The sequence below is a fragment of the Vidua macroura genome, chromosome 1, assembly GCF_024509145.1.
Source record: "Vidua macroura isolate BioBank_ID:100142 chromosome 1, ASM2450914v1, whole genome shotgun sequence".
NCBI lineage: Eukaryota > Metazoa > Chordata > Aves > Passeriformes > Viduidae > Vidua > Vidua macroura.
In genome coordinates this window covers 101,485,758-101,502,158 of record NC_071571.1, presented here as the reverse complement: position 1 = coordinate 101,502,158, position 16,401 = coordinate 101,485,758, and the positions used below count along the sequence as shown (strand labels likewise).

General features: G+C 39.9%; 1 protein-coding gene across 3 annotated transcripts; it reads right to left on the bottom strand.

Moving 5' to 3' along the window:
* Nucleotides 1–1,956: 1,956 nt before the first annotated feature.
* On the bottom strand, nt 1,957–16,392 carry CEP76 (centrosomal protein 76). 3 transcript variants are annotated; one of them, XM_053984915.1, is made up of 12 exons: nt 16,241–16,392; nt 14,766–14,921; nt 14,361–14,442; nt 13,774–13,998; nt 13,081–13,266; nt 11,368–11,465; nt 10,151–10,279; nt 7,525–7,716; nt 5,404–5,570; nt 4,195–4,528; nt 2,768–2,985; nt 1,957–2,308 (listed from the first exon to the last, which is right to left on the bottom strand). In XM_053984915.1, the coding sequence occupies exons 1-12, from the start codon at nt 16,301–16,303 to the stop codon at nt 2,170–2,172; spliced, it is 1,989 nt and encodes a 662-aa protein (XP_053840890.1). In that variant the 5' UTR covers nt 16,304–16,392; the 3' UTR covers nt 1,957–2,169. The 3 variants fall into 3 exon arrangements, with proteins under 3 accessions (XP_053840890.1, XP_053840872.1, XP_053840880.1); XM_053984897.1 differs by having other exon boundaries at nt 13,081–13,188; nt 16,241–16,367; XM_053984905.1 differs by lacking the exon at nt 7,525–7,716 and having other exon boundaries at nt 16,241–16,367.
* Nucleotides 16,393–16,401: the final 9 nt, after the last annotated feature.

The window sequence follows — 16,401 nt, the reverse complement described above, 5'->3', positions numbered from 1 at the left end:
GTTGGTAACCACCACCCCCAGAAACAAGCAACACTCCCCGCACCCCCAAGTGTTAAACACTTGACACCAACCCGCGCCATCACGGGTACAGCGAAACACATTAGCAGGGCCCCGCTTTCATGGCGGGAGGGCGAGTGCCTTTGAATTACAGGGTCTGCCCTCCCAAAGCAAACACTTCCTCCGAGAAAGCTCCATCCTCGGCAGCAGCAAGGCTGGAAGCGTCCAGGGTACATAGAGAGGCTGCCAGAGTTAAACCAGCCCAGTCGGGAAAGGGAACAACAAGGGAATCGTCTTCCAAGCCGCTGGGAACTGACGTCCCTGCCGCTGAACACACCTGGGCACCAGACGGGCACAGCCCTTCATGCCCCAGGCAAACGGGCACTTTCACGCAGAAGAGCTGGAGCTTACACCGAACGCTCGGTGTTTCTCTCTTTAGTGTTGTACCTCTCAGATGTGAAAGGAAACTAAAAATCTCCCGTTCGCACCTGATCCACTGGGAGCCGGGAGCGGGCGAGGGACAGCGCCGGGAGCGCCGCCTGCCGTACAGGAGCGGTACTGCACCTGGACAAGGTCCCCGCCACCGGCTTCACCCAGGCAGCTCCTCTCTTCCCATTCCACATTCCACGTCCAGCTCCTCTCTCCCCTTTCACTTCCAGCTGCTCTGAACGCCGCTGCTTTTTTCCTCTTTCCTCTTGTGTAACATACAGCGGTGCATACAAGATGCAAGTGGTACTTAAATAATGCTGTTGAATTTGGCGATATTCACCATGCAGTATGATCCAGCCTTTCAGGCTACATTTAGATACAAGGAAATCGGGGGAGAAATTGTACTTGTGAAGCTTTTATCAGCATCCTATATGCTGTATAACAGGCAAACGAATGCATTTTGATCTTTCAGATATAAAAAGAAAGATAACACAAAACCAGACTTGTAAAGTTAACAGCAGGGCCACTAAGTACATAGCGTACTATTAGAGTCCCAAATTTAAAAAACCTCAGTGCTGCCATAGGAAGTACCTAGCACCTCTTGAAATAAAAAGATAAAAATGGTGTCACACTGCCACACTGCTGATTAAATGTACATGCCAAATGCCAACATTCACTCCTACTGTATGTGTTGTAAGATTCTCTAGTATCAGGCAATTTTTTTGGTCCAGTACCAGCAGAAAGAGTTGTCTCCTTCTTCCTAGGACAACCAAAGGAGGTGGTCATGGGCTATCACTGACCCAGAATGGCTTCTACAGAAGAAACCAAACAGTTTCAGGTTTTCCAGCCGCAAGAAGAGATGCCTGGAGTCCACATGGGGAAAAACCTGAGAAGTATGGTACAGAAAATTCAGTAAGCCCAACAGCTTGCCATTTTGCAAAGCATAAAGATTTAAACATACTCGCAAAATCATCACCCACAGTTTTAAGACAGACAAAATCACAGATGGCTAATTAAGTACAGGTCTGAGCATCAGAATTAGACAAAATCATGAATGGCTGTCAAGCAAAATGGCCTGGCTACAACTTCTACCCCAGAAACTTCTTAAGGTTACAAGAGGCAAAAGGCATCAGGTTTAACTATTTTATCTAACACATTATAGCTACTCACATCTTCAGGTATTCAAATCTTAATGTGTATTTTTGAAATTACTCCATATATTACTTATCCATATATAAATTCACAGATTAACAAGTTTACCTTTATCCGACTGTTCTCAGAAGCTGAATGTAGAAGTTACTGTTAGATCCACAAGAGGCAGAAATAAATTTTGTTGTCTGAAGGACACATGCCTAAACACCAGTACTTTTGGATCTCAGTCACTCACAAAGTACACCCTGTACACTACAGGGAAAGGTGAGGTAGAAAAGAGTCTCTTACCCTGCAGAGGTAAAGCAGACCTAAACAAACTCTTAAACTGATTCAGAAGATACTTTTTGACACATTTTAGTAACTTGACTCACACGTCTATAAATATAAAAAGTAACTTTTATTACAAAGAATAAGTTCTCTTTATAAATACAATCATTACTGTGTACACAATCCCCTTCAATACACATACATATGGTGTTCAAAATCAGTGGCATTTATATAAAATACTATATTCGTTTTTAACTGAATCATTTTACACCCACATACATTATTTTGCAGGGCTAAAAAGGTATGAAAAATTTGGGATTTTTTTCAAAGGACAGAGCGGTATTTACAAGCAAACATGATCCAAACAGCACACGCAGATTCAGGGTATGCAAACACTCGTACACGAACTGCAAGTCGCACTTGGTCTCCCCTACAACAGATTATTTCTTCACAAAAAGGAGACCTATATGACAAAAAGAAACACAGGAGTAACAGACAATCCTAAGATATTGTTTAAGTTTTTAATTACATAGTGCAATTTTTTGAAGTGTGACTAGCATTTAAGTAAAAACAAATATCATGAGTCTGTCATTACAAATAATAACATTGCTCTATAGCGCAAGGGCTGTTGCCTTGGAGGAAAACGACACAACCACTGATCATTTTTAACAAATACAGAGAAATGAAATTAACTCTTCATTCTTCAATTTAATACACAAGAAGTCTATCACCACTGAATCACCAATGTAACCTAAAAGCTCTGTACCTCATGATCCATTACACACACCACACCACTCTTCCTCCAGTTCTAACCTAAGGAAATTAATTTTCTTTAAAATTCATTATTTAAAAAAATTAGTTGCAAATTAAGGATTACTATTTTGTTTTAACATATACCTACATCTTTACACTTAAGACTTACCGAAGACACGTGGCAAATGCTCTCCTGGCATTTCTGTGCACAAAATGGATGGGAAACCCTTTGAAGGTGTGACCATCGGGTACTGCTCTCCTTACGGCATCCTGAAACTCTTCATTTCCTGCAGAAAGACCTGTTGTGCGTTCAAGTTCATAGGCTGCTAATGCTGGTGACAACAGATAGGAGAGTTGGTCATCCCAAACAGTCGAAAGGCCAAGATCCTGGGAGGCAAGTCACAGAAAGATGACAGCTGTGCAGAAGGTACATCAGGATATGCCTAAACTCACCTACTGTACAGATTCAAATAAATGCAAGAATCTTTATATTGGCAGCTAATGGCAGTGCACTTACAAAGCAGTGAGATTCATGTATTGACTCATACACCAACTAGGAGAAGCAAACACCATCACCAGAAGCAAGTGACACCACAAGTATCAAACATTTACCAAGGAATGAGGTTAAACTATTAGACTAAAACATAAGGCCATCAGAGTTGAAACCAGATGTTTCAGCTACAGCATCTCAGCACAAAATGTAAGAAGATATGCATAAATACACAGCAAAAATATGGAAAAGATCAACTAAGATTCACCTGACATTTTTTCAAATGTCTCATGGAAAACCCTTTCTGAAAAAATGATGCACAACAGCTCCCTGAAACACAAAGGCACCTTCTTTCTACCATCTATCTTCCCACCATGTACATGAACCTTCCTCCCAGCATCTCAAATGCAAAGGAGCAAAATCTTCTGTGTATGTATTCAACACTGCATGAGACTCATACTCTGAGAATTAATTTGCCACCTTAAAGGCTGAGCATTGTGTGGGGAGATAAAACAGAATAAATCAAAAGACCTCATTAAAAACAGACATAAGCTAACAGGGACTTAAAATACCATTGTCTTCATGTCCAGCAGAGGAAGTATAATTTCTGGCACATTACGCCTTGTAAAAATCCTGGTAAAGGACAAAACTAACTTCTAAAAATTTCTCTGATTTTGTAAAGCAGTCAGAGTAAGATCATGAAAGCTGAAAGCCTGCTTTTATCTAGGACCCAGAAACATTTGTGCTGGATTGGCAAAGCCCACTAACATCCAGATTTCATCTTCCTGGTGCTTTTAGAGACCCCTCATGGGTGGTCTGCAGGTGCCAGTAACCTGAAAGTCACAGGCCTAGAACGAGGGGCAAAGGCAGGGTGGGGGGAAAAGCCCACATATGAGGCTGTGGACCACCACTGCAAATAATAGTCTAAAACAACTCATTACAGTCTTCCCAATCATTTTTTTCAATTGTTTCACCTTTCCCATATCACATTTCTGCAAAAGCTGATGGAAAACACATTGCAAACTAACAAATTGCTATCTAAACCAAGTATACAATTAACACAAGAACTTCTATTACCATGACATATCACTGCCAATCCTTCTCACCTTTCTGTGTTCAGAGACCAGTATCCTCAGCTGCACTTCTATCTCGTTGCTTGCTACAGCAGCGTCTATTGTAGAAGCACACAGAGGAGGAGAAGGGGGAACTGAAGACGTTGCTCCAGGAGCACATACAGATTTTATTGCTTCTCCACTCATGGGTTTCCATTTGGATTCATCATGCAGGTCAAACACACACACCTCCACAGCATCAGAGGGCTGACAATTTCCGAAGAACTTTTCATGGTTGAAGATACAACCTATTGTGCGATATGGATACAGAGGCTTGGGTTGTTCAGCTAGGGGAGGGTCATCAGGGTCGATAGGTCTGTGGATATACCTAGCCAAAAAGATTCAATTTTTTAGTAATACAACTTCTTTCAAGGCAAGGTAAAAATAATTAGATGGGACAGATATAGCCATTTTTCCTTTAAAAATACAAGCCAAGTTTGTCATCAACTTTTCCCCCCAAAATGGCATTAATTTGTTTACAGAAATGTAATTGTACACACTTTGGAAGCATAATATACAATCAAATAATACATCATTTTTAGTCTTTAAATCTAGAAAAATAAGCTGTTTAATGAAGCAGTTAAATTTTGCAACTATAAGAACATGCTCATACAGTTTCCCTGCTACTGATCACCTTTAGAGAAATACACTTGCAAATGCTAATCACAGATACACAAACAGTGGCAAAAGATAATTGCTTGTTTTGAACACCAGAAAGAACATGTTCCAGAAGCTTTAGTACACCAAACAACTACATGTGCCCTTCTCAAATGACTCAAGCCAAGAGAAAATCTCAAGAGAATTTAGAGAGATTTCTTCAGGGGGAAAAAAAGTAATGCAACACTGATTTCACTGATGAAATCGAGCAAAAAATACGGGTTCCTAAACAATCATGTCAGATTTCATCTCCTTTACAAATGATACCAGTAGTAACATTGATGGCAATCAGCTGCCATAAGACATGAGACAATTACCATACAGTATTAAAGACACTGATGTATTACAAACTGATGAAATACTTCTCCTCACACTGAATCAGTTAACTGCCAAGCAAAAGCAGTAGATGGAAAAAAGAGTCAAAGACAAACATCACCTGGATTATATGACAGGGTATGAAGATTAAAAAAAAAAACGCAAGAGCAGAAATATCCTACACAAACCTCAAGATACACTGTTCTGTTTTCTTATATTCTTTTTACTCACCTATGTCCTGTTAAGCTCTCCCAAAAAGTAATTGTTCCATCAGATCCACAAGTCATTACCCAAGTATGGGGGACTCCTTTTGCTTTTGTTCCAACACACACAAAGGCTTCCAATCCAAACCCAAGAAGTAGACTGCACAGAAGATTAGCATGGTCTTCACAGTCACCCTAGACAGTAAATATTAATATATATTATTAATAATAATAAAACCCTAAAGAAAGAAAACAGTGCTATTTCTTAAACCACCATTTAACAAGTTATGTTACTCTCCTATTTATCTAAAGCAATGTACCAAAAGTCAGGATTTTACCATTTAAACTAAAACTAAAGTTTTAGTTTTCTGTAATAGAATAAATGAGTTAAAACTGCATGTTCTAATGATAGACTGTTGATATTGTTTGTTGAAGTATAGTGTATGATTAACATTGGGAAACATTTCTTATGATTATAGAGAAACCTTCAAGAAACCCAAAACCAGAATCTATTGACCATGACAGCAAAAACAATGTTCTAATTAAATGTAAAAATATATATAAGGCAAACACCTGAGGCAAGACTACAAATCACGCAGTATTTTCATATAGTCAGGAATTTTTTCACTTAATAAAATATAATTCTACTGGTATTTCACTGTCTTGAATGTGCTGTCAATCTTCAGTAACTAGACAAAGATAAAACAAGGTCCCCCACAGATCTAACTGTAAAACAGCTGGGAATCATGTGCAGCTGTTTTTTTCCTTCAGTCAGAAAAACATTTATCTCATAAACACATTACTACCACTGATAATTCAGAGAAAACAATTTCCAAATGCAACTTTGTCTCTTGAGTTCTTTACAAATGTTAGCTGTAAAGTAAGAACAAAAATTGCTCAAACAATGAAGGCTTCATAACACAAAGTACAGCATTCAGAAGCAGAACAGTAAGGCTCTTTAGACAAATAACTATTCAGAACGTTGAAAATGTAAAATTCAGAGTTCTTGGATGTATCAAAACAACACAATCTTGCCCTACCACAGCATAAAAGGGAAATATACAGAAAGGTAGGTTTAAATAAGTTTGTAGTGAACCTGTGTTATTTAAATAATACTATACCACTTTCCACAAGAAAAATAATGATCCAGCTGGTGTCTTGGGGGCTAAATTCTGTTATTTTCCATACAGCTTTTAATTTCTGCCTTGAAAGAACACCTTTCTCTGTGCCTCCAAACACAGTGGTCCTCAAAGTCCCTATTGCCATCTCCATCTGAAAGCCAGTGGGCAGCCAGAGCTGCCTTTATGCAGCATCTAGGTATCATCTGATATTCAGAGACAACAGCCAATGCCTGTTCTACGTGGTCTTGGAGGCAGATCTAAAATCTGGGATACAGCTCCTGCTGCCCTGAACACATCTTTTAAATGCAAACACACCAGTGACGTTATTTTCGACGGCAGAGAAGTATCTCCATGGCAATGAAAAGCACTGACCACTCCAAAAAGGTATCAGAAGTGATTACTGTTACTTCTGCTCATAGAACAGAAGAGCTATAAACCAGAACCAGTTACAATTTGTTTTGCTTATTACAGTCATATGATACGAATGTCAGACCACCAAGAACTAAGCTGAAACTTCTAGTGGAAAATTCCTATCTTGCAAAAATGGAACATAAAAACCATCAGTGTATTTCAGCCCATCTATTGAAAAAAACCCCACAACCCCAAAACAAAACAAAAGCCAACAAAAAAAACCCCATCAAATCAGCAGAAGAGACAAGAGACTAAAGAGACTTTTTCTACTCTTCCTGGATTAGTCCAGAATTTTAACTAGTGTCCTGCACAGTAGCAAGGATTCATTGGATGACAATAAGTGCTCTTAGAAATGCAACAGAAGAGAAGCAATTTCAGTGTCAAAGATACGCATTGACAAATGGACCCCAAGTACAGTAGTAAAGGAAGTCTGCTCCAAAGCCTTCTTGCCTATTATTTAGCACCTGTTTCTCTTTAAAACCACCTCAAGCACGATTGTAACTGAACCTTCCAGATCTGATTTTAACGCGTGTATTTGCAGCCTGTTTTAAATTCCTGACTTGGGTTAGAGCAGGCCACCTAGCCCGCAGTGGCACACAAGGGGCACTGTCACGCACCTTGTTCCTGCACAAGAAGGCGAGGAGGGTGCACCACTGCTCCTGCTTGCCGCCGCCCCCGCCGATGACCGGCGCTCGCTCGTAGCCCAGGACGCTGACGAAGCGCGCTGCCTGCCTGGGCGTGTCCAGCAGCCGCCCGGCCCGCAGAGGTCTCACGTAGGAACACACCGGCCGGTTCACCCCGTTTTCATCCTGAACACCACAAACGTGGTTATTTGCCAGCCGCGCAAGCGTCGCAAAATGTTAATCTTAGCTTAGACTTTTTTTTCCCTCTGGGATGTATCCTCCCTGGAATAAGTATCACTCAGAACCAGTAAGACATGAAAATACCCTCAGAATTAGGACACAAAACCATTAAGATCACCAATTTAGAGACATCACAGATTTCGGTCTGTCACTCACAGGGCATTCTGGACTAAATATCTGAACACCAGGAACAGCACAGGCTGCAATAAATTTTCTCACATGGGTGAGGAACTGTTTATGCTCTACCTACTATCAATTTCCACATTATCATCAAGTATTAAAACAAGCCAGAACAAATCTCACACCCCAAATTCCACAACGACCCCCAAAAAAATCCTCCCCAAAAAACATTAAACATTCAGTAACTGATTCTAGAGTTTAAAAGGTGTCTATTTGCTTCTAAATTTGAATACCTCTTTTTGTAACAGCAAACAATAAAAATTGCTCAGAATGAAGTAACTACATCTATTAAGCAACTAGATCTAGTAACTAGATCTAAACTAAGCAATAATACTAAGAATTTCTAAGTTCTTGCAAAAATGAAAAAACAAGATGACTTTTAAAAATCTGTTTTCTTACATGCTGCAGGCAAATACTATGATTATCATCTATTAAAACTATTTCAAGGAACATAGAGATCTTCTGCTCCCCACTGGGCTAAATTGGTACTTTTATGCTCATATATATTTTAAAAGGGATCAAAGCCTTTTGAATCTCTGCAGCTTCAGGAGATTATGGTCTCATATTTTTACTGTAGTCACATATTGTCCTCGTTAAGGTTTTATCATGCTTTTCCAGCAAGCTGGTGGAAAAAAAGCAGCATTTATTTGAGGCTGACTGGAATCCTGTTGAAAACTATTTCACAGCTGAAAAGCAATTTTAAAAAAACCCACAGGCAGGATTTATTTTTAAATTTTGTCTCATATATATAATGCCTGTTTCTGCATTACTCATCTGAAACTTCATGGTAACTAAATTATCAAACTAATCTAATAAACTCATGTCTGTTCCCAGAAAGTTTTACTAAGATTTGCTATGGCCAATGGGAAACTCAAGATAAGCTCTGTACAGGTACTAATCTAGCAGGGGCCAAGTTCCTATCCTATTTAATTATAGACTTGTTTCTCTTTATACCCTGCCCTGAAACCCTTAAGCCTTTGTATTGGGTCTATTTGGAAGGGTGTTTGTTTTCTCCACAGCAGCCCTCATAGTGCTGTGTTTTAGATTTGTGACCAAAACAGTGCTGTGAACACACCAGTGTTTTAGCTGCTGCTGAGCAGGGCTTGTATAGGATCATTCTGCCCCCACACCGGTGTAGGTTCAGGGTTGACAAAAAGCTGGAAGAGGACACAGCCAGGAAAGCTGACCTGATCTGACCAAAGAGATATTCTATGCCATATAGTGTTATGCTCAGCAATAAAAACAGTGAGGGTGGGGAACAGACTTCTTCTAAACTTGCCCCTGCTTGGTGACTATCAGGGCATCTGTCTGCTCTGGGAGGAGGGAAATGACTGTCCTTGCATCACTGCTTTCCCTTCCTCCCTTCCTTCCTTGCTTGCTTTCTGTTATTAAACCACCTTTATGCCAACCCATGAACTTTTCCTCGCTTTTGCAGTTTTTATTCTTGCCCCCATCCCACTGATGAGGAGTGAAAGATTGACGGGGCTCAGCTGCTGGCTGGGATTTGGAAGTTCCCGTCACTCCTGCGCACTCAGGGCACAGCCAGAAGGGACGCTGTTGCCTCACCAAAGAGGAGGCACAGATCGCTTCAGGCCACTGCTTTGAGATAAGAAGTTACTGTGGTAGGAAAATTGCTACTATGCAAGGTAAATTCATAGCGTGAAAAGTGCAAGGATCATACCATTCCTTTTACTGAGGAACAGTTACTGAGGAGTAACCGATAAAGTAATTTATCAGACTCAAGCAATTTTGACTGTAGTCGTCGTGTGACATAAACCAGAGAGATTGCATTGCAGACAACACAGAGTTCAAATATTTTGAGGATCTGTTCTAATACAGGAAATCAAATTTTTGTAACTGTTTTATCTGGTACAAAACTTATCTGAAATAGTTTGTACAGATCATCTAAGCCTCTGCCATTTGTGAGTATTCAAGGACAAGACTGAGCAGGCTTTTTTACTTGGTACATCAGAGGTAGTCACAGCAATCCTCCTGTCTGCATCGTTCTCTTAAGCTTCAATAGATAAACAGAAGTTCGGTCCTTACAAATTTAATTTTTTTGCATGATACACCACATTTAGCCCTGACCTGAACATAACCACATCATAAATCTATAGAGATTCCACATACACATAAAATTCAAAATAAAATAAAAAGATAACTTAAAGAAAGGACTGGTCTGTTTGTAAAATTTACAAACCTGTGCAAAGATCTTTACCAGCCTTGCATTGTGGGTAGGCCTGATCTGCAGGTATTCTCTCCACCACTGCTTAGCATACACAAGAAATAAACGTTCTTTTTCTGCTGTTTTCTGACGTTCCAAAGTGAACTGTAAGTAGGAAAAACAAAACCAATCCTACACATACTAATTCCAAACAGGAGAAAAAAAACCATGAATGATGCCTTAAGTTTTAACTTTCATATTTTCCAGATTCTGTACTGCATTAGTATATAATGCTGAACTTCATATAAAGCGTTAGCAAGTTCTCTTCACAGTTTAGTTGGACAAAAAAATCCTTTTCCAGCCTGAGAGCCAAGGTCATCATTGCAGCTTCAGGCCCAAAAAGTATAAACAGCAGCAAACTGAGGAAAGCAATCTGAGAAGATGGGACTTCATCACGTGAAGCTGTAACTGGACAATTGACCCCAACATGTAAATGGACCAAAACTTACAAGTGAGAACTTGTGACTCGGTATCCATCCTGGGTGTAGCCATGGCTGGGCTCTTGTACTGCCCAAGGTATAACCTTTGAAGGCCTTTTAATAAATACCTACTTTATTCCTTTAACACTGTCTAGCCTTTGTTCCAAGCAGCCTTTCAAGGCATCAGAGCCAGTAAGTACATTAACACCACATCCTGTCATATGTAAAATAAAGCTTAAAATGTTAAGTGTGCCATGTGAATTAAATGGAAATCCAATTAAGAAAAACTTCAAGCTGTATTTCTTGTTTGTAGGTTCATATATCAGGCTTGACTGAAGTACTGTTCATTTTAAGTAATGCATTTCTGCACAGAAGGACTGTTTGGATTTTAATGTGCAGAAAAATATCTTCATAAACCTTCAGGCCAACATTTACTGGCTTCCCAAGCAGAATAGCTAACTTGAATTTACTGTTTCACATGGGAAAGAGCAAGAAAACAAATATACTACTTGAAGAAAATTAGATATATTGCATCCTTCTTTTTTCTTCAGAGGTTTTGATACAAGTAATTAGAAAAATCTATGACAGTAATATTTTGAGTAATGTCCAGTATAGACAAAATAGTTTAGAAAAGGTAATTATGTTTAAATTCAATAGAAAAAAAAGTATTATTAAACATTCAAAAACTCCACAGTCCTCAACATCTACAATTCTATACTGAGCTTCCCCCACCACCAACAAAATAATAAGTTAGCCCTCCCAAAAATTACTTACTTGAGTAGTAGTTATTTCTGAAGAAAGTGTCTTATTAAGCTGTGGATACATTTCCAGTCTAATGCTTAAAACACCAACAGAAACCTTTGATTCTGTACCTTTGAAAGAAAATAAATTTTCATCAGTTCTCTCATATTCATTTTGCTTAGACTATTTCAGCCAGGCAGGGGCAAACCATTAAAATATGTATGTTAGCCTTATATAAGCACAAAAAGTAACTAAACTTCTTTCAACATAGGCAAAGTAGGAATTTTTATTGAAATTTCAAACTCAAATGAGGCTATAAGAAAGCATAATATACAAAAGCACAGATGTCTACATCCAAGAAAATTATCCAAGGCCTTATTTGCAGCCAGTACTGGGACATATGAGATGAATTCTAGAACGGTATTCTAGAAATGTCTACAATAGGCATCTAAAATCAAGTCAGAGAATCACACACTGTAAATGTGCCTATTTCTACTGATTACTCAAGTAGCTTAAATTTAAATAGGTAGAAATAAGTGAAGCACATCTTCCCCCAGGACACAGTTCATTATGAAGGACTCTGGCTGCATATAAAGAGATTTATCAACTTAGAAAAAACTCCCCAAAACAACAAACAAATGAACAACAACCCCCCTGGACTTAATGCTGTTGCCTAATGCTGAAAATTTTAAATTACATAAACAACAATAAGCATTACAAAACAGATTACAGATGGGTTCATAAGCAATACAAGCAATCAAAACCTCAGATAATAGTTTATCTGTTCATCTGAGAAGGCAACATCCTTTGATGTTCTTGATGCATTTTGTACAATAACAGGATTTTGAAGAGGAGAAAAAGCACTGGATTTATTGGATTGATACTTTATTACTTGGAAAAAAGCTATTGAGAATTAAATTTAACTTGCTCCATAACCCATCTGAGAATTAAACCTAACTTATTTGTTATGCATTTCCAAGTCATTACAGAATATTAAAATCAGAATGGCCTGGGTTGGATGGGATCTTAGAGATCACCTATTTCCAATCCCCCTGCCATGGGCAGGGACACCTTCCACAAAATCACGTTGCTCAGAGTTCCATCCAACCAGACCTTGAACACTTCTCAGGATGTGACATCCACAGCTTCTCTGGGCAGCTTGTTCTAGTGCCTCACCACCCTAGTCTTTATTCACTAAATCATATCCTAAAAACTTGGGTTGGAAGTCCTGACAAGAGGACTGGGGACAAGTGACACACCAAAATACACATGTGTACTAACTGCTAAGCACCTAAACCAAGCCGTTCAGAAAACACTTCCAGCTACTGGGATAAATGGGAGCAAAGCAGAGATCCCTTTCTCCAGGAATTGTTAGTTTGCTATGAAGGGCACACAAGGTGGATTTTACTCCCCAGTGCACTGACCAGATATATTCCTGGAGATAAACTACGGGATTTTTGGTTGCTTGGTTTGATTCTGATAACCAGATTTTGCAAATAATCAATAGTGGGAATTCCCAGACACGAGGACCATTTTTACATGGGATCTGGAATACTCATTTTTAGCAGCTTGATAACAGAAAAATCTGACCATTAAGTCTTCTAGGCATTTTCTAAGGATATTTTACAGTTACTTCTGAATTGAAGAAAAAAAAATGAACTAGATCAAAAATACTGCTTAAGCTTGTAAGCAAGCTCAGTACCCAATATTTTAAGTCATCATAACATGCTCATTTTTCATCCTTACCTACACCCAGGAGTTCCACAGCAACATTAGTTATGCCGTTCTCTGCAGCCAAGACAGACCTCCACTCCAAGAAATAGGATGCTACCAGTGTGGTCTCACCAGACGTGTCTGTTTTGATCAGAACCATATGCACTGGGTCACATATAGATAACATAGTGGTTGCATCCACCATCTTGCTTCCTTCACCTGCCATTATTAAACCAAAATAAAACAGCAAGAATATTATCATCCCAAGTTCTCCTCAGAATTTTAAAACAGTATGCAACAAAATGCAATGTCTGTAGTAAATATAAAGATCTTGAGTCCAGAAGTGTAAACAATGGTCCTATCTCTAAAACCATACTCACTTTAGGACAGAGCTACAGAGAGATTACAGAGAAGATAAAATGATTTTTGTAGTTGAGTACTGCAGTGCAACTAGTTCAGATACACAAAAAATAAAAATGGAATTAACATTTGAGAATTGATAAAGCTGGTCAATTTCAAGTTATTTTAGAGTGAAAAAGAAGGAAAAGAGCAAGAGCAGAGAAAGATCTACAAGGGGCATAACCCAATACAGTAATCATTTTTCTCAGGAAAACATGACAAAAAGCAGGAAAAAAATCACTAAATAATATGAAACATATTTCACAATAACTCTCAGGTCAGAAAAAATCCCAACAGCACCAGCTTTAAACCCACAATATTCCTTACCTAGGCCATCCTTGTGTATTTCAAGTAGAAAACCATCCTGAAAATCTGGCTCACAGGCACAGGGTACAGGTTTGGAACGGAAGCGCTGGTTTCGAAAATGTAAACACAGAGTGAAGGTAGAACAGATCTGGCCAGGCAGAGGCTCTGGTTCCTGAAGATGTTCCAGAAAAGCTTTTCCACCCAAAACCTGAAGGTAAAGATACCTCCGTGTTGGGTCAATGTTAGCTGTAAAGTGTAGCAATAAAAATGAAGAGACTACAAACAGATCTTAGAAAGCTTAATTTGTTAAATATCAGCTAACAGGAGACTAGCAAAAAAAGAAACTTCTTTGAAATGTGCTTAGGAGAAAGTGATTTTAAAATATATGGAAGTTATCTTAGTGTAAAGTAAATTAAATAATAATAAATCATACTTAATGCAACACTGACTGCTACTGCTTATATGAGTTTACTCCCTGTGGATAAGCAGAGGAAACATCCACCTTTATGCCAGTTCGTACTGGATTACTAATTCAGAGTGCAAAAATCATAGACTTCAAATTTGTTTCAAAACTATGATCCAAACATTTAAATAAACAAGAAACATACTTTTTTTCAAAACTGGTGGGTCTCTGTCAACAAAATGTGTTGATGGTTTTGGAGCCGAAGTCCTCTCCGTTTCATTCACATCCTGGAATTACAATTAAGACTTTTTAAGGACTCAAGGGATGCAACAGTGCTCTTACCAGAGTCTTCTAAAAATTAAAGGATCCTCCATTTCATCTGAATGCCATTCCTTAGGTATGCTCCCTTCTAAAACTAAACAAATATTTTCAGTGCAGTATTATCACCAAACCGATTTCAGCATATGCATTAATCTTCTCTGCTCCTATAATGTCTTAGATCAGTAAGGTCCTTGCAAACCTCCAGAAGCAGCACAGTTTCACTTTGTCAAAACACCATGTCAGTAAGAGGAAAAAGCAGAAATACTTCCCCTCTTAAAAAGCTACTTACAGTTACAAATTTAATTTCCTTCATAACATCATCAATGATTCCCCGCTGTCTTAGGGCTCTTATCAGATCTTCTGTGGACAACTGCTGATGCTCAGGTGCCAGCTCTTCTCGTATAGTCTCAGCAAGAACTTCTCGTATCCTCCCATGGACATCCATCTGAAAGAAAATTCATTAGGTGTTACAAACACCAGCCCTCTGTATGGCAGCAGGTACAACTTACCAATTAAGTCTGTAAGGCTAATGGTGTTTTCCTAAGAACACAGAAATAACTATATCAGAATATTGATCCTTGCAGAACTAATCAAACGAGCCACTATCTTACAAAAGCAACTCTCCCAGTAAAAAAAATTACAAGCATACAAAACCTAGGTGTTTTCACTGCTCTTTGACAGCAACTCATCTTGAACTTCCCTCCTTACAAAAAGGTCGGCAAATCCATCAATTACAAAATGGTCACTGTTCCAATTTCTCATCTCCCTCAAAATTCAAGCTTAATATAATACTTCCTTATTTTTAAGGGGAAAAATATGCTTTTATATAGGTAAAACACAAAAGTAGTAGATCTCCCTTGCAAGCTGTCCTTATGCTCAAAGGAAAGTCTGAAAATGTCTGCCCATCATCTGAGCTGTGAAAGCAGATGGATTTATAGAGCTGACTCTCACACTGGAAGGATGTTAAGGACACAGTCACCAGGACCTGAAACAGAATCACAAAACTACCTTGTTGGAAAACACCTTAAAGATCATCTCATTCCAAAACCCCAGCCATGGGCAGGGACACCTTCCACTAGATCCGGTCACTCAGAACCCCACCCAGTCTGGCCTTGAACACTTCCAGGGATGGAGCATCCACATCTTGTCTGGGCAACCTGTTCCAGTCCCTTAGCATCCATCACAGTGAAAAATTCTTCCTAATATCTAATCTAAACCTGCTGTCTTTCAATTTGAATCCATCTCCCCTTGTCCTGTCACTACACGCTCTGGTAAAAAGTCTGTCTCCTTTCTTGCCCGCTCCCTTCAGGTACTGGAAGGCTGCTATGAAGTCTCCACTGAACCTTCTCTTCTCCAAGCTGCGCAATCCCAGTTCTCGCAGCCTTTCCTGGAAGCAGAGGCGCTGCCTCCCTCTAATCATCTTGATGGCCTCCTCCGGACTCACTCCAAGAACCCCTTTCTCCTGCGTGACAGGCAGGAATATCCACCACTGCACTATCAAGCGATATAGGAGTTACAGCCTCCTTACTTAATTTCCCGGCCAGTTCAAGACCCTCGCTCAAAAAGCAACAAGAAAGCGACCAAGCGGCGCCTGGAAACCACCTGCACCGACCCAACTTGGGAAAACAAAGCGGGGCGCCGGAGCGGGCACGCCCCGCCACCGCCTCAGCGGGCGCTGCCGCCACCCGCGGCCGGGTGACGCCGGCACGGAGGTCAGCACAGCTCCCTGAAGGCCAGGGGAAGTCTCTCCGGCGCCGGTCCCACCTTGAGCAGCTGCTGGTGGATGATCTGCTTCAGCTCCGAGGCTTTCTCCGGCGGCAGCGACATGGCGGAGCCGCCAGGGAGCGAGCCCCAACCGCCTCGCAGCCTGCGCGGGCAGCGCCGCCACCGCTCCCTGGCGGCAGCACGTGGGTGCGGCGTCCGCG